The sequence below is a fragment of the Rhipicephalus sanguineus genome, chromosome 2 (assembly GCF_013339695.2).
Source record: "Rhipicephalus sanguineus isolate Rsan-2018 chromosome 2, BIME_Rsan_1.4, whole genome shotgun sequence".
Taxonomy (NCBI): Eukaryota; Metazoa; Arthropoda; class Arachnida; order Ixodida; family Ixodidae; genus Rhipicephalus; species Rhipicephalus sanguineus.
The window spans coordinates 223623149-223650665 of record NC_051177.1 but is presented as its reverse complement, the minus strand read 5'-3'; the positions used below and the strand labels follow the sequence as shown (position 1 = coordinate 223650665).

The window sequence follows — 27517 nt, the reverse complement described above, 5'->3', positions numbered from 1 at the left end:
TTTTTTTCGAGAGACCTCCACTCGCGGATATAAACCTTCACACGAAATAGCACGTAAACCTCCGCGCGAAATGGCACGTATACATGAGGCTGCTAAACGATCAATGCACCCTGCGACTCGGTTGGGCACGCACGCTTTGCATGGCTACCTTCGAATCGCAAGTCCACCAGCTGATCGGTCAGCGTAAAAGAGCCAGGGAAAGCTATTTCCTCTGTATTAAACGAGCACGGAAGAAAAAGAAACTGAGAGTATAAATCCTACTGTTTGTTTATTCAAAAGAGCTGCGCAAATCTCTCAAGTTTTGCAATCACATTTTGATCGTCAGTCCGCGTGCATGATGCTAGCTGCGCACAAACCAATACCGCGAACTCGAACCAGTCGGTGCATCACGTCAAGCAGAAAACGTAATCACGTATTGTTGAAAAAGAAACAAAAACAAAGTAAAGACCCCGCAGAATCAGTAATAAAATGCGCGTGAGTGAGGGCGACGTACTGCAGTGCGATGCGCGCTCTATCTACTACGGCGTTAGAGCGGGTATCGGGCTTTACAAATCTACAGTATGAGAGACTCACAACTTACCTCGCATAGTAAAGTCGAAAATGTCGGCCTAAAGCTCTCCCTTCCTATTATGTGCAACGAAGTCCTTCGCCGGAACTCGTTGCGCTTACCGGACGGTATCATGAGGAGCTTTTTGCCCTGGCTAGACTTGTTCTGACATCAGAAGGCGCAGCAGGCGCCCATGGTAGCCAACAGCGACGTCGGTCTTGTGTGAAAAGTATTTCACAGCACAACGCGCACGGAATGACAAGTGCGTATCCATTGAATACATGCGCTGTGCATCAGCGAGTCCACGCTTCACGAGCAAAGATTGCAGTCGAGAGCGACTGTAAACAAACCGACGCTGCGCGCGGTCCCACGTGACGGCGGCTGGCCAATACCCACGCGGCGTCAGCCTCGGAGAGGGCGGAGGAGGGAGAAAAGAGAAGAGGCACACTTTTAACCAGGTATGTCGCTTCTTTACGAAGTTTCAGGTGTTTTAACCACAACCTAGCACATACACGGCATCCGCAGCCTAATCACTGCGGGTGCCGTGTATGCCGGAATACGTTGCCTGGTCATTATGGGGGAGCGGAAGTGGCCACAGCTTGCGCATTCGTAGGGAATACTGTTTCGTGCAGCCACCTGGGTGGGCGGAGGGTACATCAACGGCACCGCCGAAGTGATCTACGGTGATGGGCTCGCCTGGTGCCAGGCCCCCTTCGGCTACGCCATCAGCCTCGCCATCGGTGAGCCACTTTCTTACATTAGGAATAACAGCTGTAAGCTGCGTACGCTTTATTGCAATAGCAATTCTATGGACAGTCTCGACGGGTTTTTGCCGTTGCCGTCGCCGTCATGTCCTTCCGGTATGAAGTCCAAATTGACAAGATACCCCCGCGCATTGTATGTTTATCGCGGGTAAAAGCGCGCGAGCGTGGGCGACAAACGCGGCTGAAGCAGAGTTCAAACAAGCCGGCCCATTCCCGTCGCTCGGCGGGTGCATGCAATAACAGGACCCCGCTCGGGAGGCCTGCTGTCGAAGCAGACAGGAAACGCCCCGCCCGTCATTAACGAATAAAGTGGCTGACTGGGCTAGTTGGTAGTGCATACTTAGGGTTAACAGCGCAAAAATAACACACGGCGGACAGGAAAAAGACGAGACAAGCGCTGAGTTCCAACTGAACATTTATTGACAAGAATGCTCTAATATATACCCAGGTGAACAGAAAACAATCGATAACAGAAGGTGAAAACATAAGCAAAGATATGAAATAACTATACATCAACTATCACTGGGCCTGCTACGCCGACTCGCGCATCCCAAAGAACAGAGCTCCCTGTCTGACAATGCAACTGATGGCTTGCTTACGCACGTGGCCCTTTCACGCGCCATCTGAGCTGCCTCAGATTGTACGCTCATGCTCTTCTTTAATCTTATCCAGAACTGTGGTTCGGATGCTATGAGCGTCCCCTTTAAAACGGGGCGGTGACATGTCTGCCACCAGGCTCGAAGAAAAAAAAAAAAAAAAAGCTTCCTTGTTTCATGTTGGCCTAATACCTTATCTACATTGATTAAATCTATGTTATTATACCAACAAATATAAATTCACGGTCCATCTCTCTGCCTCTTAAGGCAGAATGACCTTATTTTTCCGCCATTATTTATGGCGGAAAGTTCAAACTGCGGAGCGCCCCCACACGTGCTCACGTGAAGCGCCAGGAAGCCATCTTTGCCATTACGAACGTTATTGGCGTGTTCCCGTAAGCGCTCGTTCAGGCATCTGCCCGTCTGGCCCTCGTAACACGCGCCGCAGGACAATGGGATCCTGTACACCACGCCCTGCGCACAGTCGACAAACTGCGTCCTCTTCTTGACCACGCACTGTTTACCGCGCCTCTTCACGGGGCAGGTCCTATTAGCCAACTGGGCCAATTTGTCTGGAGCACTGAAAACAACTTTCACGTTGAGGCGTTGTCCTATTTTCTTGAGGCGATGTGAAACCGTGTGCATATACGGAATGAGCGCCAACTTTTCCCGCTTCTCCGCTGTGTTGCGCTCTTCGTTACCGTTACTGCCCTTACGTTTTCTCTTTCTGTGCATTGCCTCTGCCACAGAAATAAGCAACTGGCGCGGGTACCCTTCTCTTTCTAGGAGCTTTGACTGTGCCAGGAGACTGGCTTCCAAAACGTGATGGCAGGACCTCTCTAATGCGTTCTGAAAACATGACTGTACTATGGCTCTCTTTACCAGTTTGCTATGTGCCGACGAGAACGGCAAAATAGGCTTCTGCGAATGGGGCTCGTAACACCAGCACGTGTGGTGCTCCGAGAATGAAATCTTTAAGTCAAGAAAGCGGATGCTCTCTCTTTCCGGCGTCTCGTGTGTCACCACGAGCGGACATAGGCAATCGCGAAACGTTTGTAACACCTGCGTGACTTTAGCATGAAAAATATCCTTTCCATGTGTCGCTCTTCATCCCTCCGTGTTGATCGCCCTCATCGCTATCGCTGTATGTCGTGCTCGCGCCTTCACCTTCTGCATCCGCTCGAAGCAGCTACCCCCGGATGTGAAACTTCTTTTTGGCGGTTTTCAGCCCTCGAATGGCCATGGCACGAGGGTGTGCAAGATACTCAGAGCGGAATGGCTACGGCAAGCAAGAATGTACAAGGAAGCCCTGTACCTTCCTCTTCTTCAGGAGCATCACGTCGCGCACAAAAAAACAAGATGGAGGGAGTACACAGGCCGCATCGACTATGTGGTAGACTATCTTTGGCCAGGTGAATTGCGGAGGCTCCGTTCCCAATTTTCAACGAACCGTAGCGGTTCGATAGGTGTTGTTCACACGTGCGGTGGCATAGTCCTCCCAGACTTCGTCACGAAGACTTTGAGTCTAGGCCCCAACTTCGCGTTTGAGAAGAGGCGGACACCCACAGAACTTCTGGCCACCGTGCGACAGGTAGCGAACCGTGCTCCGCCACAAGACAGTGACAGACGTGTCTCGGAAGGCCTGGACTTCTTTTACGCGGTAAGCCCGCTAACAGTGGTGTACCTATAGGTAAAGTTGCCGCTTACCTCACAGGGAATGAGCTATGCTTTGTACCTTCAGACAAAGAGGGAGGGTTCGCTGTGTTGTCGAGAGGTCTTTACTTCAAGAAAGCCCACCAAGCAATTTCGTCCGTCTTTCGCGTGTGCGAAGGCGTTAATCTTGCCAAAATCAGATTGAGGGCGAAAAATCTGTGCTCTGACTTGGATTTGCCAGGCTTGTCGCGAAGAATTGCAAAGAGTGATAAGCTGGCCTTAGACGTGTTCTTTTCAGCAAAAACTCACAAAGAAGGAGTGCCTTTTCGGACAATTGTTTCCGAAAGAAATTCCTGGCAGAATGAACTAGGGCGGTTTCTACAGGATAAGCTGAAGCTGTTCCCTGTAGACGACCCTTTTAGAATAAAGAACTCTGATGAAGTCGTTGACTTTCTGAAGCAGCACTCAGGCACCACGTTGAGGGCTTTCTCTATTGGTATAAAAGACCTCCATTACTCCCTTCCCCACAAAGGTTTGATAAAGTGCATGGAAGAATGCATTGACGGTCTAGGAGTGCAGGCGTTTCAGAACATCGCGTGTATGTCGTCCAAAGGTTTCTCAGACCTCTTATCTTTGTACATTACGTCAACGTTCGTTGAATGGAGTGATAAGACGTACATTCAAAAAGAAGGTGTTTCAATCGGGTCATCCATAGCCCCTTTTCTGAGTGACTTGCTGTTGGCCAAATTTGACAGGGCATTGAATGAAAGGCTTGGTGAATTATCAGTCGTAAAAACTTTTCGTTATGTGGACGATTATCTGATAATCTTGAACTACGATTTGGATATTTTTCATGCTAAGGTCACGCAGGTGTCACAAACGTTTCGCGATTGCCTATGTCCTCTCGTGGTGACACACGAGACGCCGGAAAGAGAGGGCATCCCGCTTTCTTGACTTAAAGATTTCATTCTCGGAGCACCACACGTGCTGGTGTATCGAGCCCCGTTCGCAGAAGCCTATTTTGCCGTTCTCGTCGGCACATAGCAAACTGGTAAAGAGAGCCATAGTACAGTCATGTTTTCAGAACGCATTAGAGAGGTCCTGCCATCACGTTTTGGAAGCCAGTCTCCAGGCACAGTCAAAGCGCCTAGAAAGAGAAGGGTACTCGCGCCAGTTGCTTATTTCTGTGGCAGAGGCAATGCACAGAAAGAGAAAACGTAAGGGCAGTAACGGTAACGAAGAGCGCAACACAGCGGAGAAGCGGGAAAAGTTGGCGCTCATTCCGTATATGCGCACGGTTTCACATCGCCTAAAGAAAATAGGACAACGCCTCAACGTGAAAGTTGTTTTCAGTGCTCCAGACAAATTGGCCCAGTTGGCTAATAGGACCTGCCCCGTGAAGAGGCGCAGTAAATAGTGCGTAGTCAAGCAGAGGACGCAGTTCGTCGACTGTGCGCAGGGCGTGGTGTACAGGATCCCATTGTCCTGCGGCGCGTGTTACGTGGGCCAGACGGGCAGATGCCTGAACGAGCGCTTACGGGAACACGCCAAAAACGTTCGTAATGGCAAAGATGGCTTCCTGGCGCTTCACGTGAGCATGTGTGGGTGCGCTCCGCAGTTTGAAAGAACCACAGTTCTGGATAAGATTAAAGAAGAGCATGAGCGTATAATCTCTGAGGCAGCTCAGATGGCGCGTGAAAGGGCCACGTGCGTAAGCAAGCCATCAGTTGCATTGCCAGACAGGGAGCTCTGTTTTTTGGGATGCGCGAGTCGGCGTAGCAGGCCCAGTGATAGTTGATGTATAGTTATTTCATATCTTTGCTTATGTTTTCACCTTCTGTTATCGATTGTTTTCTGTTCACCCGGGTATTATTAGAGCATTCTTGTCAATAAAAATTTAGTTGGAAGTCAGCGCTTGTCTCGTCTTTTTCCTGTCCGCCGTGTGTTATTTTAGCGCTGTTAACCCTAAGTCTTTAACGAGCCTTAAAAGACGTGAAGATGCGAGCGGGGGGGGGGGGGGGTGTCGCGCGAGGAGCAACTTTGAACTTTGAATCTAAGGGCGCGGTCGCGATCGCTGGCACGCGTGCTATCTCGAAAGCCATCGTAGCGGGCGGCTCGTATACCCTTCTACGTGCTGCGCTCTCAACGCAAAGTGGCTATGCGGAGAGTATCGCTACCTGGAGCAGCCGTATTCTCTTACACCAGCGTTTTGTAGTTACACTAGACCGGATACAAAACTGTTAGCTGCCAGCCTCACTGCGTGTAACACTACAATTTGTTGCTGTCGCATTCATTGCTTCGCCTTGCGGTGAAACTGTGACTTCTTTAACACGAAAGTGTTTTATGCCGGGGTCCACCAAGACTTTCATGACGCATTGCCGTCACGGAAATACGTCCGCAAAATGAACGCCATCAGATGGCGAAGAAAAAAGCTAATAATAAGTACCGTTGACAGGAGTCGACCTCTCGGTCCGCGACTATGGCGGGCGGGCGTTTAGCCCACTGCGCTACCGCCAAACATATTGCGGAGGCTACATGAACGCGCCTTTTATCTTTCACACTTTCCTTTCACACAGTTCTTGGATAGATGGAGGTTATAAGCGTCCCATTTATAATGAGGTGGTAATATGTGTGCCACCAGGCTCGAAAAAAAAAAGAACGCGTCGTTGCTACGACCGTCCCATTCGGCGCGTTTCCAATAGAAGTGTAATTTCGTCAACGCTTTAACCCCGCGAGGAGGCGGCTTTATCCCAAACCTCGCTCATAGCATCCATCCATGTAGAAAAATACCTCTCCAACGCTTGCCTGGCTGTCGCACCGCGTTCCCTGCTCGTCATGTGAGAATTAACGGCCAGGCTAGAGGTAGGGCGCCTTCATGTGCGCGCCTCCGTGGAGGCACGGAGGCGCGCACATGAAGGCGCCCTAGCTAGAGGGAAGACACGATGCGCGTAGCGTTTCTGTTCGCGTTTCACGAAACTTCGAGGAGTGCATATCGAGTAACATTGTTTATTATGTGCTTGTTGCCATCTTTACGCGGGATTCACCATATGCGGTGTCCGCGTGCATGTTAAGAACTTCAGATGCCGCAAGGGTTAAATCGGGATCATGGACGTTAGTCGTCGGTACAGAGATGTGCCACTAGGCCCAGAGGGTGCCATCAACAAGCCAAAAAAGAAGAAGAACGAGGCAAAACGCTCGCGCGCGTCTACGCTGCTTTTGACACTGTGAAACGCCAATGTCCCAAAAAAGGAGCATCCGCATAAAAGTCTCGAAGCTTAAAACTAGAATATCTTTGTTATTTTTTTTGCCGCGTAAACCCGAACAATTTGCCGATATTTTAGTTCTGCTTTGCTCATTACAACATTAGGTTTTCCTGCGGAATAATGCAACAAACATCTGGTGGTCAAGGAGCGCGAAATATGCCTCTTTTTAAACATTTATCTAATGATTTTGCGTAGGTTCATAATAGAAATTAAAAGTGCTACATTTTTGCCAAGCATCAATGAGTATGCGAAAACAAAAATATTTAACATACGATATATTGGAGAGGAAATAAAAAATTAGGTTTCGTATGTTCCAATTTTCGAACATTGGCAAGTAAAAGGTTAAAGAACCCCAGGTTGTCGAAATTTCCGGAGCCCTCCACTACGGCGTCCCTCATAATCATATCGTGCGTTTGGGACATTAAACGCCAAATATTGTTATTATTAAACCAGATCAGTCTTCAGAATTGTCCAGTATCGCTGTTTCGAGCTTTGCGCCGCTTAGTGCAAGCTTCGCCAATTTTCTTCTTTTTCTTTTTTACTTCTAATCGCAGCGAGATGCCAGACTAATCTGCCTCAATTTCGCATGCGTTCGTGTTCTCGCCATTCCCGCGTCGTGCCGATGCCAGCCCCGACAACGCTTGGCGCCTTTTTGGTGCATCGTCCCTTACAGCAGTTCCAGCTGTGCGATGCGGTGTATCGCGGTAAGGATACATGAACCGAGCGAACCTCCCCAAAAGTGCGCGCACTGAGGGGTCCATCTCGCAGAAACGAATGCCGAAACGACACAACACCGATCGCGTTCACCAGCTGGCCCTGGCACGTCATGCGCACGTCACCTTGCGTGCGCATGACGTGTTGATGCGTCTGCGTCATGTGATCCTACGGCTCCGATACTGAAGAGGGCAGGGAAGGAATTTGGCTTGCGAAGGCTACACGGGGCAAGTGACAAGGGTATCAAGATCGCCTTCGCGCATCACGGTTTCTCGGCTCATAATGAACCAATTTGAAACATTCTTGTGGTAAAACGCTCTTCATTGGGCACGCAACAACTCCCAGTGCACGCAACAACTCCCATAGAAAACTACATTTTCTTATGTGACCTCGTGAGCAGCTTTTTCAGAACTAAATTACAAAGAAAACAAAAGCAGCGTGTGCGCTTCGCATTTTTTATTTATTTTGATCTCAACCCTCCTTTTCCCTGACGGCACTTGACGGTTTTGCATTCGTTCTTCACCTTCCCGCGGCTGCACAGGGGGAATATCCTCTTCCCTGCACACCGCCACACCCGGGTCTTCAAGGGTGTTCTTGACTTCCTTGGGGACAGCGGCTGTACAAGCCACCCGCCGCGTCCTCGGCAATGTGACGCCACTCTCCTCCTCCTCTTCTTTCTGATTCTCATCTTCCTTTACCTCTCCCCATTCCTCTGCAGAGGCTGAGACGGGCTTCCATTCAGGTTCACTGCTGCTAGAGGTTGTTTTTCCGGAAGTTGGTTGAACTAGAGGGGTACGTTGAACCCCATAGAGTTTTAAAAGGTCAGTATTACCCGTTTACATGAAACACGGTTTCAAACTGCTCTCAAAAGGGAAATTTGACGTTAAATATTGCTCGTATAGACGCCGTTATTTAAAATAGGCATTTATAGGCACTTATAGGCATTTAGGCACAAACCCCAAAATTAGGCATCTATAGGCGCTATAAAATCACTATAAAAGCCCTTCTTAACCTCTAATTCATGCTCATATATCAAAGTGACGCCATAGGAACAAAACAGGCATTTGCCTACAATCCGGTCCCTAGTAATTACAGTAGCTTGAAATGGCGCGAGAGAACGAGAACAATAGGCATGGAGTCCATTCCTTGAAGAATTCACTGTTATGTATTTCGAGCTCATTTTCTCTTGCATTTCGTGATAATTGCACATGTATAGAAAGAGAAGAATGGAAAAGTATTCGTCTACTTCGCCGCAAGGTAGGTACTCAGGGAGAGGCAATCAGGCAGCCGTGTGCAACGCAGGTGGCAGCCTGTTCGCGGTGAAGATGCGCAACGCCGGCTACAAGACGATGCTGGACCCTTTCCAAAAGCACTTCGGAGCCCGCATGGGTGGACTACTGTTCCTCCCGGCGCTCTGCGGCGAGGTGTTCTGGTCAGCCGCCATCTTGGCAGCCCTGGGTAAGTGAGAAACTGCCCCTCGACATACGCGGATGGTCGGGTGCCTGTCGAGTCCCATTTCTAGGCGGAAGTGAGCACAGGTGCCTTGCTTTAGCACGTTTTGTGATCAAAGGCTCTTTGAAAACTGCACACGTTGCAGCGATGCACACACCAGGTGTTATTTCTAACGAGATATTTTCTAAAAAAACATTTATAAACAAAACGCTTCCAGAATTCATCAGTCCGCAGTCACCAACTCTCTTGTTTATAATGAAATCTATGCCAATCTCACGCAAAACCAATCTGCCTTATTAAATTTTTTTGCCGCATTTAGTAGCTCATATTCGCTGGCGGGCTAGTTGGTTACCATCCATGATATACAGTGAGTAAGCGCTACTTCACGAGGACGTAGGAAGAAACACAAACACAGCGCTAACTTCAACTACATATCTTATTTTCGCGCGATTCGATAAATATGCTCCTTACGAGTGGAAATTGCAGAGACAAAAATGAACATGCAGTGGTGCTTATCTCCGAACCGAACATGTGTCCAGGGTATGATCCAATGAAAGAGAGCAATAGTTTGCCTACTATCGCTTATTGCAATCTATAGGAATCTCATAGGCCTCAACAATAACATTCGTTATCCTACTATGCACCTCGTAACAGAAGTGTTTAAACCCTTTGAGGTACACAAGAAAACTAGAGACTTCCCACCCGCGTCACAAGGGGCGCTTTTGGTGAAATTTGTAAGGCAGTGATGCCGACCAAAATATAAGGTTCGGCTAAAGCTAACTTAAACGAGTCAAATGCGCAAGTTATACGCCTCTCGACGAGGCAGTTCTTCAGAGACACCTGATTTACTTATGGCTAGTCATGGGGACGTATGTGTCCCGTGTACCTCAAGGGGTTAAAAAAGATTACGGCAGCTTAGCACTAGTGGTGCCAAGCCTGAAGGAAGCTGTGTGGCCTTTCGTGTGTCTCTTTCTTTCTCTCTATTCCTCGTATATCTTTTTTTTGTATCTGTTTCTTTCTCTCTACTTTTCTCTCTTTCTCGCTCTTTCTGTCTCTATTTCTCTTTCTTCCCTGTCTCTCTTTTTGTTCTATTTCTCTTTACTTCTCTCTTTCATTCTCTCTCTGTCATGCTCTCTTTCTTTTAACGCTTTTTTGTATTAGTTTCTTTCTATATTTTTCTTGCTCTTTCTCTGTCTTTCTATCTGTCTTATTATCTATTTCTCTCTCTCTCTCTTTCTGTCTTGCTCTCTGTTTTTCACATCTCTTTTTTTGTGTCTGTTTAGTTCTCTCTCTTTCTGGTGTTTGCTGTTGATCTATGTTTTTATGTCTTCATTCCCTTTATTTCTCATAATTTTTCTCCTCCTCTTTCTTTTTATCGCTTTCTTCCCCCTCTCCCTTTCTTTGTCTCTTTCTTTCTGTCTCTCTTTTTCACATGTTCGTTTCCGTTTGCCATTCACATCTCCTGTACAGGGCAGTGGGGCTTGCCCAATTCCGGCGGCACAGACCCGCCTAAAGAGTTTTCTGGTGACAACGCAAAAACTGCGGTGAGCTACAACAGCATCGCTGTTAGTAAGTGCACGATGATGAGTGATGCATAAAGCTTGGAGGAGGTTGTCGAAGTAGCTACGAGCTACCGCGCACCAACCGGTGGTTTTTTGCCGTAATCGAAATGCGACAGCCACGACCGCGTAGAAGCCACGTCTTTCGGGTCTGCAGCCTAGCACCGCACCCAGTGTACCAGAGGCGGACAGGGGCATTAGAAGATGATGTAGAAGCAAACTTTGATTCCCAATTACCTTGCGAGAATTAGAAGATGCAGTTGTGCTTAGGAAAACCCCCGGGCCTCACGGTTTAGGCTTGGCCTTCCACACGGCCTCCTATCTTGAGCTCAGCCAAGTTTACACAGCGTGTTAAAATGAATATATGGAGCAGAATAAATGCCATTCGCATTCAGAACCGCACCATATAGCATCACATCTCCAAAGAGCGAAGATGAAGAAACAACGGTATATTCCGAGGCACGCCGCAGCGGGGGACTGCGCGTTAATTTTCGACCATCTTTTTAACGAGCGAATAAATCGAAGCCCGCAGGTGTTCTTGGCATTTCGCCCCCATCGAGGAGCGGCCGCCGTGGCCGCCAGTCAATCCCGGGCTCTTGAGCTTGGCAATGCAACACCCTACGTGCTAAGCTACCTCACTGGGCCCACAGTAAGACAAGTGCTAGTCTTATGCGTATAAGTACAGCACATGCCGTGGTATGTACGTCGCCCAAACATGACAGAAGTTCAGGGGAATATGGAAGCCGGAAGGGACAACAAATGCTTGATCAGGGAATGTCGCTTGCATGCCGTCGCTGCCTTGGCGAAGACAAGTCCACCTGTCGAAACGGTCAACGAAGTCACTGCGCTGCAAAGACAGGGAGAAAGAAAGACGACAGGACGTGCGCTCCACAGCGCACGCCTTCCTTTTTCTTCTCAGCACTGTGGCCTCATTGATTGCACCGAATCAAATAGGTCTGTAATCGTCGAAGCGCCAGAGACTTTCCCTGTTCATGAAATTTTTAGGTATACATCATTTCACTTACGGCGCCGTCCCGCCACGGTGGTCTAGTGGTTATGGCACTCGAGTGCTGACCCGAAGGTTGCGGGATCGAATCCCGGCCATCGCGGCTGCATTTTCGATGGGGCAAGCATTGGCCTAAGGACAAGTGGGCCACTGCTCTCAGCATGCTGTTGGTGGGTGAAGCATTGAAAGTATTTGGTCGGCTGTCCCCGGGAGACTCCTTAGATAATGACGAGGCAAAGGCGGCCCTATTGCAGAGATTTTGATTTACTGCCGATGGATACCGGAGAGAAATTCCGCTCCAGCAAGCCGGAAAACCTCGAAACTGGCCAACAATTTGTTGTTCGTCTGCAGGGTTATTTTGACCGGTGGGTCGAAATGTCGGAGACGCCAAAAACCTACGAGGACATGCTAGACCTCTTAGTCTCAGAACAGTTTCTGAAAAACTGCCACTTCAAACTCGCAGTATTTCTAAAGGAGAGAAGCTGCAAAACCCTGGAAGAGATGTCCGAGTAATGTGACCACTTCATGGAGGCGAAACAACAGCGTAATCTTGGACAGTTTCGGGAAGTGTTTGGAATCTAGTCTACAGCAGGGGAGAGTAGGCAGTGAAAGGAATCGTCCAAATCTTCCCAGATATGTTTCCTGGGTGACCGCGTCGGACATGACGCTTCTTCATGCCGAAAGAGAACCAAGCAGCCCTTTTGTCACGTCTGTCAGAAAGTCGGCCATCAAGTGAACAGTGACTGCAAGACGAAGAGCGGGAAAGGCCAGGTTACGTGTGCAGTGGTTCCAGTCAAACGGGAACAAACGCAAGAAAGCGAAGAACTTACGAGTGACCCGATGGAGGAGTTCCTCGGCGTTTTAAGGGCGACGAGCAAGAGAAGGGACTCTGCACAGCGAAGAAGATGTCTATGCCAACATCCGCTGGGTGGGTTTTCGGAAATAATGTAACCGTACTACGTGACACAGGTGCCAATACTGCGATAGTGCATCGGAACTTGGTTCCTAACGCAGCTTTGACAGGAAGATGCGGTATCATCATCCTTGCGGACCGAACGTCCTACGAGCTTCCAGAAGCGTGGATACACCTGTCTTCACAGTATTTTACAGGGCGTGTCCTTGTCAAATGTATGGCACGTCCCCTATATGAAGTGATTATAGGAAATATACCCGTGGTACGAGTACCTTACGATCCTGACCCGGAATGAACATATAGGGAGGATCAGGAGGAATACGCTCAGAAAGGACCCGAAGATTGCGGGGTACTGAGTTCCGTGAGTGTGGCAACAGCGAAAGGCAGAAAATCGAATTGCCAGTATGGGGTAGGAACAAGGTGCTCTGCCATCACAAAAGAAGCTCTTCGTGCTGCCCAAAGGGACGATCCATCGCTAAGCTCGTGTTTTGAACGAATCGATGTGGTTCGCCTTACTAAGTGGGACACTCGAGAAGTGTTCAATATGAAAGATGGATTACTTTGTAGAGAGTGCTATCTTCGCAACGGGAAGAAGATCAAGCAAGTTGTCTTACCAGTGTGTTTGCGCGCGTATGTCCTGAAGGTAGCCCATGACAGTCCTCTGGCCGGACATCAAGGAATAAAACGCACAAGCGACCGCTTGCACGAAACATTTTATTGGCCGGGAATGCAGGCAGAAACAAAGCGGTTTGTTCTATCATGCGACGTCTTCCAAAGAATGGTGCTTAAAGGACGACTAGCTAAGGCTTCCCTAGGCCAGATGCCTGTTATCGATACGCCCTCTGAGAGGGTAGGGGTAGGCATAGTAGGACCAATGCAACCATCTTCGTTGAACGGCAACCGATAGATCTTGGTGCTAATAGATTTTTTGGCAAGATATCCCGACGCTGTCGCGATACCATCCATTGATACACCTGCTGTTGCAGATGGACTTCTTGAAATGTTTTCAAAGATTGAAATTCCCGAAGAAATACTTACAGACAGAGGCTCCTGCTTCACGTCTAGGTTAATGCAGGAAGCCATGAAGGTTTTGTCTGCCAAGATGATGACCACAACACCCTATCACCCCATGTGCAATGGTCTAGTGGAGCGCTTCAACGAAAGCCTGAAACAAATGCCCCGAAAGTTGTGTCATGAAAAACCTAGATCGTGGATCGGTATCTAGCTCCCCTCCTTTTTGCATACCGGGAGGTTCCTCAAGCAAGTATGGGTTTCTCACCGTCCGAGCTATCTATGGCCGATACGTACGCGGACCAATGTCAATAATGAAAGAGCTGTGGACGCAAGGCGAAGTGAACCGCGAGTTAAGGACAGCTTACCAGTACGTTCTGGATCTACTCGAACGCATTGAAGATATCCTGCACCTGGCCCATAAAAAATTGTTAACATCAAGGGAGTACCAGCGTCGATGCTACAACAAGAAAACAAGGAAGCGTGATCTAAAGTTTGGGGATCAGGCTCTTTTCTTTCTACCGACTACTGAAAAGAAGCTTCTGCTCCAATGGAGAGGACCGTTTCCCGTTGTCGGCAAGAAGAACGACGTAGACTTCTTGCTTGACCTGGGGAACAAAGTCCAACTCTTTTACATTAACATGCTAAAAAATACTCTGAGCGTACTATGGTGCCAAAGGACATGAACTGTGCTTTTATCGCCATTGAAGACGAAGCTTGTGACGTGCATATACCATGCTTCAGTAACCAGCAATATGATAGTTTGGCAGAAGTCAAATTCGCTGACACGCTCTCCCCAGTCCAACGACAAGAAATCAAGAACCTCCTGGAGATGTTCAAGGATGTCTTTCTTGGTGTGCCTAGACGGACGCATCTTGTCGATTGCACACTGATTTTAACATCCTCTGTATCCATCCAAGTTCCACAGTATCCTCTGCCTTTTGCGCTGAAGGACACCTTAGAAAAAGAAGTAGAAGAAATGTTACGCCTCGGAGTCATCGAGAGGCCCACGTCCCCGTACGTCCTCTCCACTGGTTGTAGTGAAGAAGCCAGACAACACATACAGACTGTGCATCTATTTTAGCAAAATAAACAATGTACTTGAAGCCGACGCAGAGCCGATTCCACGAACCGACGTGGTGTTCGCGGAAGTAGGGGGAAAAAGGTACTTCTCAAAGTTTGATTTATCCAAAGGATACTGCCAAGTTCCCATTGCGGCTGAATCTCAACCGAAAACCGCATTTGTCACAGAATCCGGGTTGTACCAGTTCACGTGTATGCCGTTTGGCATAAAAACAGCGTCAGTCGTATTCACATGCCTCATGAGAATACTTCTGAGAGACATGAAGGGAGTCCAGCACTATATAGATGATGTTCTCGTCGCTACCGATTCCTGGGAAGAACATATGTCGACATTGCGCAAGCTATTCGAAAGGATCAGTGAGACTGGCCTTACCATCAAGGCACGGAAGTGCGAAATTGGACTTCACAGCGTGGTATTTCTAGGCCACGAAATCGGTGGTGCCAATGTACAGCCGTTGGAGACAACAGTAGACAAGCTCCTCGCTGCCAATCGCCCTGAGGCAAAAAACAGGTTCGATCCTTCCTAGGGCTTGCAGGATACTACAGACTTCATACCGATGTATGGAAAGCTAGCTCAGCCACTAGTGCAATCTACCAAAAAGCAAGAAAAGAATAAAGTTGAATGGAACCATAAAAGGGACCTGGCTTTTAATAAATTGCGCAATGCGTTTGCCAGCCGTCCCATTTTGAAAACTCCCGATGTTAATAAAGAGTTTGTGCTGCGAACCAGTGTTGTACACGTTCCTTTAAAACAGGAAGGAAAGCTAGTTCCCCGTTCCTTCCCAATTTTGGAACGAGTTCCCGTTACAAGTTCTTTTAGCGTGAAAGGAACTCGTTCCAGGTACATTTCGAAAATTGGAACCTGTGGTTACATTAACGTTACATTTGATGTTTTAATCAAAATATAGTGCCGGATAACTCTGAGGCGAAATAAAGTGAGTAATTTAAAGCTAACCTTGAGCTACATATATTTTGCGAATTTGAGATCGGCCGCAATAGGTTCATCATCAGCCTGTCTACGCCCACTGCAGGGCAAAGGTCTCTCCCATGTTCCGCCAATCAACCCGGTCCTGTGCTTTCTGCTGCCACGTTATACCTACAAACTTCTTAATCTCATCTACCCACCTAATTTTATGTCTCCCCCTCACGCGTTTGCCATCTCTTGAAATCTAGTCAGTTACACCTAATGACCACCGGTTATCCTGCCGACGTGCTACGTGCCCGGCCCATATCCATTTCTTCTTCTTGATTTCAACTATGAAGTCCTTAACCCCCGTTTGTTCCCTGACCCACTCTGCTCTCTTCCTGTCTCTTAAGGATTACACCTATCATTTTCCTTTCCATCGCTCGGTGCGTCGTCCTCAGTTTAAGTTGAACCCTCTTTGTAAGTCTCCAGGTGTCTGCTCCGTAGGTATGTACCGGTAAGGATGCAGCTGTTATATACCTTCCTCTTGAGGGATAGTGGTAGATTACCATTCATGATTTGGAAATGCTTGCCGAATGAGCAAGCATTTTCTAGTTATTTCACTCTAATTGTTCGGCTCCGCGGTTACTACCTGTCCTAAGTAGACGTACTCCTTTACAACTTCCAGTGTCTCGCCACCTATCGCAAAGCGCTGTTCTCTGCCAAGATTGTTCCAGATTACTTTAGTTTTATGCATAATAATTTTCAGACCTACTCTTCTGCTTTCCGTATCCAGTTCAGCAATCATGAGCTGTAATTCGTCTCCCGCGTTACTCATCAATGCAATGTCATCAGCGAATCGCAGGTTACTGAGATACTCTCCATTAACTCTTATCCCTAACTCTTCCCAATCTAGGGCCCTGAAAACCTCCTGTAAACACGCGGTGAATAACATTGGAGAGATGGTGTCTCCCTGCCGTACGCCATTCTTTATTGGGATTCTGTCGCTTTCTTTATGGAGGACTATAGTGGCTGTGGATCCGCTGTAGATTTCTTCCATCATGCTTATATAGGCTTCGTCGATGCCTTGATTCCGCAGTGCCTGCATGACTGCTGATGTCTCCACCGAATCAAATGCCTTCTCATAATCTATCAAGGCTATGTATAGGGGTTGGTTGTATTCCGGGCATTTCTCTATCACCTGATTGATAGTATCAATATGATCTATTGTTGAGAATCCTGTGCGAAATCCTGCGTGGTCCCTCGGTTGATTGAACTCTAATGTCGTATTAATTCTGTTAGCAATTACTTTTGTAAATAGCTTGTAGACAACGGACGGTTGCAGCGATGGCGTAGTGGCAGAGCATGAGCTTCGCATGCAAGAGGTCCGTGGTTCGAATCCCGGTGCCGGACAATTCCCAACCGGATTAAAAATAAAAAATCCGCGTGATGATGGAATTGTGTAAAAAGGCCTGGGGTGCAGCCTCACTGGCGACCACAGCCAGCAATGCACTCCCTCACCAGAGCAGGATTGGCCACCCTGGTGTAGTACTTGGCCACTACCTCCCATATGAATACACCAATTAACCCTCGGCCCTCAGTCCCCAGCGGCTGCGAAGCAACTGACCAAGGCGGCGGTCAGACCTGCGACGCAGCAGAGGGTGCTAAGAATCACTGGGTCCGAACAGGCCACCATTCGAATCTGAATTTGGCTACGTATAACGCTAGAACTTTATCTAGTGAGGCGAATCTAGCTGTACTATTCGAGGAGTTAGAGGCTGTTAAATGGGATGTAATAGGGCTCAGTGAGGTTAGGAGGCCACAGGAGGCTTATACAGTGCTGAACAACGGACACGTCCTACGCTATCGTGGCTTAGCTGACAGAAGAGAACTAGGAGTGGGGTTCCTTATTCATAAAAATATAGCTGGCAATATAGAGGAATACTACAGCAATAATGAGAGGGTGATATGTATCGTAATTATGTTCAATAAGAAGTACAAGATGAAGGTGGTACAGGCCTACGCGCCTACATCCAGCCATGATGATCAAATGGTTGAACGCTTGTACGAAGACGTAGAACCAGCAATGAGTAAGGTAAAGACACAGTATACTGTACCGATGGGCGACTTTAATGAAAAAGTAGGCAAGAAGCAGGCTGGAGGTCATGCAGTTGGAGAATATGGCATCGGCTTAGAAACGCCAGAGGGGAGTTACTAGTAGAGTTTGCAGAACGCAATAATTTACGCATCTTGAATACCTTCTACAGAAAACGGGCTACTCGTAAGTGGACGTAGAGGAGTCCTAATGGCGAAACTAAAAATGAAATAGACTTCATGATGTGCGGCCACCCGAGCATTGTACAGGATGTGGAAGTAGTTAATAAGATCCGATGCAGTGACCATAGAATGGGAAGATCTAGAATTCAACTAGACGTGAGGAAGGAATGGCAGAAACTGATACGCAAGAAGCCGAATAATGAACTAGCTCTGAGAGGGAAAGTACAGGAATTCAGAGTTTCACTTCAGGTACGCGGCTTTAACCGAGGAAACCGACCTTAGCGTTGACGCAATAAATGATAACCTGACCAGTATCATTAAGGAGTGTGCAGTGGAAGTCGGGGGTACAGTCGTTGGACAGGACACTGGTAAGCTATCCCACGAGACGAAAAACCTCATTAAGAAACGTCAAGCTATGAAAGCCTCAAATGCAACAGACAAAATAGAGCTGGCGGAGCTTTCGAAGTTAATCAATAGGCGTAAAGTAGCCGACATAAGAAAGTATAATATGGAGAGAATTGAGCATGGTGTAAAGAACGGAAGAAGCCTCAAAGCTATGAAGACAAAACTGTGCATAGGCAAAAATCAGATGTACGCATTAAGGGACAAAGAAGGCAAGGTCACAAACAATATGGACGGAATAGTAGAGGTAGCGGAAGAGTTCTACAGAAATCTGTACAGCAGCCGAGGCAGTAAGGATGATAACGTAAGAAGGAGTAACCAGTATTGACAGAAGAAGTAAAGAAAGCCCTAAAGGGAATGCAAGGAGGCAAAGCAGCTGGTGAGGATCAGGTAACATCAGACCTGTTGAAAGACGGTGGAGAGATTATGCTAGAGAAACTGGCCACCCTGTATACGAAGTGCCTCTCGACAGGGAGGATACCAGAATCTTGGAGGAATGCCAGCATCATCTTGATCCATAAGAAAGGGGACGTCAAGGACCTGAAAAATTACAGGCCCATAAGCTTACTGTCCGTTGTCGTACAAGCAATAGGTTATATGTAGATAAAATGAATCTAAAGAAACGCTCCTAGACAATTCCTTTTGGAGACCACTGACCATACTACAGACATATGTCTAACTGCAACTTTCGTGCTCATTAGAAGTGCAACACATGGGGCACTCTCCACGTCAGTCTTTAGATGCGCTGTCAGAATACTGCGCTTCAGATATTCAAATAGAAATTCCCACACATGCACCTATATAAATAGGTTCCTTGCACACGAAACCACATCGAAAAGAACATAGGCGTTTAATGAGTGCTTATTCAATATAGCAGTGTGAGTAGAAAGTAATGTCAAGGATACGTATTCGCAACTTAGTAAAGTCCCTTGTTCGCATTCAGCAAGCGTTGCATCTCGATGTGGGTATCCGACTGAGGAACCTGTTTTCTCGTCAGCACTTCGTTGGCAACGTTGCAGAGCCGTTCCATTAGGTGCTTGAGGGTACTGCCGTGTTGTACACTAATAGGGACAAATCAACCGTGGTCGTAGAGGCGAAGGAAGGCTCAGCGGGTGCAAGAAGAATGTAGCACTGGATGTACGCGTATCGTTTATTGCATGACAGTGGTTACCAGTGCGGCGGCTGTCGAACTGAACTATAACGAAAGTTATAGACCGATAGCCGTAGAAATAACTTGCATGGTGAAGCGACGCCTGCCCAGACGAAACCATCGAAGGCACCGGACAGGCGCCATTGCAGCACCCGCGTCACTGCGTTTCGGTCCTCTTCCCCGCTATCCACGCAACCGGGTGTCACAAGGCATATTTGTGAATAGCGGCAGGCGCCATGCAGAAGATACTAAAGGGACGATCGAGCCAGTCGCTAAAGACCATGCGACGAGCGAAACATTCTCAGGAACCAGGCCGAAGCTTCGTAGTCGGCAGCACGCGAACATAAAACCAAATAACCAATCGAACGTCGGAAGAGTACTCTGCACGCGGCAAGGCACTCACTCCCAAGAGGTAAAACCGAAGTGTAACTTCGCCGCCGTTACGTTGGGGCCGAAGACCATCCAAGCGCAGTGGGAGGCCACCGCGCGGGATTTCGGTGGTTAGCACGTCGGTGCTTCACTAATTTTTTGTGGCATCTGGCGTTGCGATTCGCTCCTCTGTCCCGAGCAGTGAGAGGCTATGCTGCTCAGCTCGTGCCCGGGTGAACAACTGTGGGCAATCCGGCTGGCCGCAGAAGCCGCCCAGACCCAAGGTCTGGCCGCTGCCTGAGGAAGGGGGCTCCGGTAGGGCTAGTCTCCCGGCCCCCGCCTCGCTTGACCCCAGCAAGGACAAAAATAATGTGATGTCTCCCTCTCTGTTCCATGTGCGTCAAACACCAGATGAACCACGCGCCTCGACTACGGTAAATCGGCTCCCCCACTTTTCCCTACGCCGACAAGGCCCCTGGGACGCGTAGCAGAACCGCTCGATTACGCAGCCCCCCCCCCCCACACACACACACACCCAAAGCTACTTTCGAGTTGGCCGAACACAAAAGTCTGCGAGGTAAAAAGAAATGCGTGCCTTTTCTTGGCGGCAGGCTTACAATGGGGTTCGATGATTCTCGAATGTGAAGTCATGGTTCTCCAAGGTGTCTACACTCCAGAACGGGCCGTGATTGCTGTCACACTGGCTCAGACAAAAAGAAAAAAAAATCAGCTGTTCCAGCCGCGCGTGGGCGGTCTTGACATCGCGCGCTTCCGTGCGCACCCTGCGGGCGCCATAAGGTGAAAACCAGGATGCAGCATAGTGTGATGAGTGAAGTGCGCGTTTTAAAAAGTGCGCGAGTGCACCGGCGCAAGAAAAAGAAAGACGACGACTGAATGTGCGGACGCGAGTTCTCAGGGCGGCAAATCAAAGAAGACGACGTGCAAACAGGGCGCGTGAAGTTACGCAAGACCATTTTGCCCCAATGAGGATCTTCCACGCCAGTGAGAAGAAAAGACCCACGGGTGTAAACGGAAGAGCAAGGAGACGGGGCTGAGACGTGGCCAAGAGAAGAACGTGACCAGGGCGCGGGAGTGGCGGCCGGCAGGTTCCTGCGTCGAGGCCGCTGCGGGCTCCCACCTGGACACAACCCCAAGGTTCTTCTATCGTCTGGCGTTGGCCAGGCCTCTTCTCAACGTCTGGCGTTGGCCAGGCACGCCTACGTCTCCTGCTCCCTCTCCAAGCGTTGGTGGACGAACGCTGAAAGGTCGCTGACCGCGACTCGCCCGACGCCACTGTCTCTCCGAGCGACGCCTTCATCCAAGCCGAGCCTGCGTCCCGCATCTTCCGGCATCGCCGCCTGCACTACTGCGTCTCTTCTGTGGGACTACGTGTACGGAACGGTGAACGGTCTTTTCATTCTGAACTTACATCTATGCATCGTTACTGTTTATTAAGCGGCCCATAGTCCTGTTAACCTTCTCTATCTCTTTCATGTTTTGTTCCATTTTCTATCAATTTCTCTCTTTTTCCGTTTGTGACATTCTATTGGTGTTCAGAAATAGAGAGAAAAGATGAGCAGGGCAGATTTAGAAGAGTTGGGAAGGCGCATGGGTCTAGAAGACGAGGAACTCGTGACACATGGTCAAGTGACAGGCGAGCGGTAGATTCTTGCACCTCACGCGGTCGCCCAACCACCCTGTTCTGCATGATGTGCTGTGTGCGGGCAGCTGTTCAATGCCGAGGAACGTTCACAGAAGGAACGCCGTTTCCTATGCGGTTCCTACATAAACGTAACGAGTTACCGTTACATTTCCACAGATCCTCAATGAAACGGTGGCGTTCCTCCGTTCCTCCAAAGAGGAACTAGTTCCTGGAACGTCGTTTCTTGGAACGCCGTTCCGTACAACACTACTGTGAACAGACGCTTCAGAGGTTAACGTTGGTGCTGTGTTAATGCAAGAGAATGACGAGATCCTACATCTTAGATTCTTGCGCCTCACGCGGTCGCCCATCCACCCTGTTCTGCATGATGTGCTGTGTGCGGGCGCCTGTCCAATGCCGAGGAACGTTTACAAAAGCAACGCCGTTCCCTATGCCATTCCTACGTAAACTTAACGAGTTGCCGTTACAGTTACACAGATCCTCAATGGAACGGTGGCGTTCCTCCGTTTCTTCAAAAAAAAAAACACGGTTGATCCCTCCGTCATAGGAATCGGAATAACACGAAAGTAAAGCGTGCACCCTTACAGAAGTTACTGAATGCTTACTGTACATTGATATAAGAGAGTTTGCACAATGTATATCGATGTCTGGCAGCCAATGGCGCCGTTTAACGTGTATGCACCCACTTTGATGATTGGTGGAACGTCTCCATCCCGACGACTAACGTCCGTGTTAAATGATTAAACAAACCCTTGTGGTAGCTGCAGTAGTTAACGGTAAAAGCGTAATCAGAGAACGAGGTGTGATAGCCAGAAAAGCGTCGCATATTGGACGCAGAACTTGGTCGCCATCCCGCGGCATGTTAAAATGTGATTGAACACCACGGCCGGACGCAAAGCGCGTCGTGCCGCCCCGGTGGCCCGGCCGCGATTTTTCTCGGGGCGAGCGCGTGAGCGTGGAACGCGCTGTTACAGCCAGGTGAGACAGGCGTGCCCCGCAGAGCTCTTTTTTATTTGTATTAGCGTGATGCTGAGAAAGGCCGACGCTTTTACGACGCTTGGGCAAAGGTCGCCACCTCGCGGTGGGTTAAGGCAGTGACAAAATTCAACTTTTATTCAAAACGCGCCGAATGGGACGGACGCGTAAACGCGTTGCAGGTGCTAGTCGCAGAGGCCATAGCAATGACGAATTACATTACCTTACCACTCCCAGAGGTCAACACCACCCAGCCGACCGGGAGAGTGGTAGATATAAAAGACGCGTTCGTAAAGCCTCCATAGTCTGTGACCGTGGCGCAGTGGATAGCGTGCCCGGCCTCTGTTGTTGCGGACCCAGCGGTCGTGGGTTCGATGCCCGTTGACGGTACCTTTTTTTCTTTGCCAACTGATTGTGTATATTTTTTCGACGTCATTTCCGTGACGGAAATACGTCACTGAAGTCTTGGTGGACCCCGGCATAAAACACTTTCGTGTTAAAAATTACAGCATATCCACGGGGTGAATGATGATGAGTGGGGCGAAGCTCCGGAGGGCATCACCGGTAAACCGTGAATACGAGTAATTCGCCCCACTAAAGTAAACACGTGAGAAATGTTAAACATCAAACTTTCTCGCATCGGCTGCTCAACAGTCACCTGTGAAGCGCCGGCGGTGGCCATTTCTCCTGATGTAGGGCTTGGCTGGAGAAGTTCCAGAGGGATGGCCTCGGGACTAAGGCCTCGCAGTCGGCGACTGTAGCGGTGGACAGGAGTATCCACTGCAGGAACGGGTTGCGGGATCGGACTGGCCGAACCGCTTCGTGAAGGGGTGGTGAGCATCAGGCGTTGGAGTCCGAAGAACCGAAGACCCGAGCGTCGTATTCCTCAGAGAAATCGTGGTTGCTGCTCGAGCTTCCCACTTCGTCGTCCTCAGTTGTCTAGCCGGCCTTGAACTCGTCCGAAGAACCGAAGACCCGAGCGTCGTCTTCCTCAGAGAAATCGTGGTTGCTGCTCGAGCTTCCCACTTCGTCGTCCTCAGTTATCTAGCCGGCCTTGAGCCGTGTTTTCATCATATACAAGTACCGCCATCTAGCGGACACTCCACGAACTAAACGAGAGGTGGCTACTACATGGGGACGCATGACCCACGGCTTAAAGAGCTTCACCCCTAAAAGGAACTAGTTCCTGGAACGTCGTTCCTTGGAATGCCGTTCCGTACAACACGGCTTTAACAGACGCTTCAGAGGTTAACGTGTTAATGCAAGAGCAAGATCATGCTGTGTTAATACAAGAGCATGACGAGATCCTACATCATGTAGCGTATGCTAGCAAACAGCTTCTACCTCACGAGACTCGTTGTTCAACCATTGAGCGAGAATGCTTAGCGCTCGTATGGGCGATACAAAGGTTTCACGTTTATCTTTATGGTAGGCACTTGAATGTACAAACTCACCATTAGCCGCTAGAGTATCTACAGAAAAGCGAGGTATTTGAACAGCAGAGTACTCCGCTGGAGCCTGTTGTTACAGGAGTACACGTTCACTGTTAACTACATCAAAGGAGCAAAGAACGTTGGAGCAGACTACATGAGTCGCATTTAGATATGAGCGATAGTTTCGTTTTGTTGCACATTGAGGTGTACTTCAAGACTGCAAGTGAAAAAAAAATACTGACATGTGAATGTAGTTCACTGTTGTGTTGTCACCTTGAACTGTACATTGGATGGTGAGACTTGTGGTGTAGTTAGCTGAAGTTTTCTTCTAGGGCACAAAACTTTTAAAAGGGGGACTTGTGTGATGGTAGAAGTGCGCGAGTATCGTGTGTGGTGTGACGCAACCGACATGGACAGAGTGACACGCGAAGAAGTGCAGCGGCAATACTTGCGCGAAGTCGAAGATGACGATGGGCTGTGCCACGAGGCCACGAGTGGAAAAGAATTGGCGGGCCGAATGACGTAGCTGAAGGTGGGCGCGAGAGGCGTGCGCGTGTGTGCGAGGCGGTTGCGACGATAGCGTTCGATCGAGCGGAAGGAGCGTGGAGGCTGGTCGTCAGCGTCACCGTCAGGTGTAGTCCCGAGCGCGGTGTTAGAAGTATTATAGGTGGACCGACGGCGCCACCGGAAGCGGCGAACTTCTGTCCGCGGTTTGTGGCGTCTTGTTCACAGGGCCCTAGATGGTGCTACACTACTGGTGGCTCAAGAGCGGTATCAGGCGTGGTCGCTTCGGAGCCGCGACCGCCCCTCGAAATGAATAAAAAACTGTGCGTTCGCGCTATAACGAGAGCAAAAATAAATAAACAAATAATAGCTTCGAATAAATCGAAATTTGGGCGATACAGCCGCTACCTGTTGAATATGGTGAATTTGCCACCGCGAAGGTTGGCGGTGGCAAATTCAACATATGCTTTCCTCATTAGGACAATTAGCGATATGACAGTGACGTCACGCTGAAATATGACAAAAATTAGTTCTATTTGTAGAAGTATAGTTTAGATAGTTAGAAAAAATACCGCAACAGAAAATGCACACTGTCTTTGCTGTCGCGAACATTCGAAGTAATTTGCGGTCGTTGATCGCGGATAAAAATGTGTCACGAATACGACTTTTTAGCTGGTCGTGCATAAAATACTGAATTTTAGCGAATGCCAGCAGCTAAGTTTGAGGCACCGACGAAGGATATGAAAAAGCATCCTGGTTTAGCACTGCGAGAAGGGGAGACATTATGAATGGTGGATATATGTTTCCGATTCTTCTCTGTTGCCAACTGAGGAATATATTTCACTGTTTATGTCTCGCATAGTCACCCGAAGACAGCGTTACTACTTCGTCCTTCAAGGAACACGTCGATCGCAACGAGCGTAGCCAGTCAACCGCGATGGTACACCGGTTACGGTACTCGGCTGCTGACCGAAGTTCCCTAGTTCGATCCCAGCCGCGGCTGTCGCCTTTTGATGGAGGCGGCATGCTAGAGACCCGTGTACTCTACGATGTCAGTGCATGTTAAATAACACCACATTGCAGAAATTTGTGGAGCTCTGCTACGGCGTGCCTCATAATCATAACGTGGTTTCAGCACGTAAAACCCCAGATATTCTCATTGTTAACAAGCGTAGCTTTCGCACGGAGAGAGAAAGACTGCACACGCACGTAGGTGTTAAAAAAAAAAACGGGCCAACTCACGGCGTGGATGAACTCAAGACGATAACTCAAAACGAACTCAATACTTCGTCGGCACGGCGTCATTAGCCAGAGCCGCCTTTCGTGATGCGCTCACAAGAACGTGCCCTTTGTACACTGCTTCCCACGTCTTCGTTATGTACCTCGGCTCGAAGTGCTTCTCGCACACGTAATCAGTCGACTGCAGCACGCGGTCCTTGCGCGGAATCGCATGGCGCCAAACATTCAGGCGTTCCGCATCTCGGTGTGCAGAAAAATCGACTTTTCAGTGCAGGTCTTGTACAGAGTTTCACCACGGCACAAAACACTTTTTGCCCATTTCACGGCTTTCTCACTCGAATAGCATGACCTGCCATCGCACAAAAAGAATTAAATGAGGAAGCAATGTGGCGACAACTACTTCGTCACCGTGGCTTTGTCGGAAGAGAGGCCGGCGCGCGCCGCTGTGAGCCTCTTGACTGCTCCTGCCATCTCGCGGCGTGACGGCGCGGAGGAACCGAAGTTCGACGCAGCGAGCGCATGGCGCCGGTGCTGCGTCGTTCCACCTGTACTTCAAACACCGTGGTCCCGAGTGCCTGGCAGAGCTCAAGGGTCGGAGTGAACTGCTTCGCTTTGCCTCAACTTCGACGGCGAGTCCATGGAGCCAACCAGGAGCTACCGCAGCCACCAGTAACACCGTCGGGTGTAGGCTCCAGTGTTTGGTTGTGGTCCCTTGTCCACGCGTTCGAGCAGAAGACTGCGTGACTTTGACGCCCACGGTCTTTGTTCCACGACATCTCCGTCGATGCATCCACTTGAGCGTTGCCCTGCTCTTCACCGAACTCCTGCTACAACGGCAGTCTCGTGCTGACATATCTTCCACGTCGGCGTGTCCCGCGTCGGCGTGTCCCGCGTTGGCGTATAGAACTCACCGCTGAGACTGTTTCATTCACGCTAGGACTCAACTTGTTCGTGTCTTCTTTGATTTGATAGGTTGTAAAGTGTCGTCTTACTACTCGTGTTCGATGTTGTGTGTGTTATGTTCGTGAGTTTCTCCATAAAGCGAAAAAAAGCAGAAAACAGCCTCGCCTTTTTTTCTGGAGAAAGTTACTGTCTTCGAGGCAACGTAGTCTTGTCTCTTCCTCATTCTCAAGAATCCTATTACAATATGTGGTTCCCTGTTTTCGAAATAAATACATATACGGTGCATGACGGCGGCGACGGGGACGGACAAAAAGCAGCCGAGACTGTCCATATAATTGCTTTCGCAATAAATTGTTACAAGTTAGCGCCTGTGTGTGTCGCGTCTTTCTTTGTCCGTCTTTTTTCGTGCGCTATAATCTTCAGTACTGGAAGTTATCATTTGCGAAACCGATATCACCGCAGGGCAAAACGAGGGCGAGCGTGGAAGCAAGTCGAGGCGATGCGGACTCACTCGCAGGGACATCCAAGTCGTCCCCTGATAACTCGGAAACATGTCACGATCGGCGCCACTGCAGAACCTCAAAGTATGCTTGGCCACGCGCTCCCGTGGTGTAGTTCATACTGAACGCGATAGTACGTGCCAGACGACCACCGAGATTGCGATACAGCATTGCCTTTTGTCACATTCGCGTATAACACGTCCCGCCGCGAGACCGCTGGTTGTTCGCCTTTCTTACTATTATTTGGCCGAAATACAACGTTTCCTATGAACGCAACGATGCAGCCTTCTGAGTATGCTCAAGAAGCTATTACGCGCGCAGACCATGCACGTCAAGTTGGGCGCGTTTGGTTATCCGAGTCGCAGGCGGGCGAAAAATCTCGGTATGATAGCTGTCACACAAACACCGACTCCGCTTGCTTCGTGCATCTCTTGTCCTCCTTTGTTGACCGTTTCGGGCTTTCCGAAAAGCTCCTACATTCCCTACGCTGGCCCATACCGTGCATGCCGCGAAGTTACCGACGTGACTTATGAAACTGCACCATTTTTTACTCCCTCATCCATCCAACCCCCCACCCCCCCACCCCCCCTAGCGACAGAGGTCACGGAGTCCCGTCTGAAGCATTATCATAAACCGC

The 27517-nt window shown here is 49.1% G+C and overlaps 1 protein-coding gene across 1 annotated transcript in view; it reads left to right on the top strand.

Annotated features, from left to right (window-relative positions):
- The first annotated feature begins 802 nt into the window (after window positions 1-802).
- The window catches only part of LOC119382254 (high-affinity choline transporter 1), a 262537-nt gene continuing 235822 nt past the window's right edge, over window positions 803-27517 (top strand). Inside the window, exons 1-3 of the mRNA XM_037649962.1 lie at window positions 803-809; window positions 1180-1287; window positions 8840-8995. Coding sequence (XP_037505890.1) covers window positions 803-809; window positions 1180-1287; window positions 8840-8995 — 271 coding nt within the window. The remainder of the gene's footprint in view (window positions 810-1179; window positions 1288-8839; window positions 8996-27517) is intronic.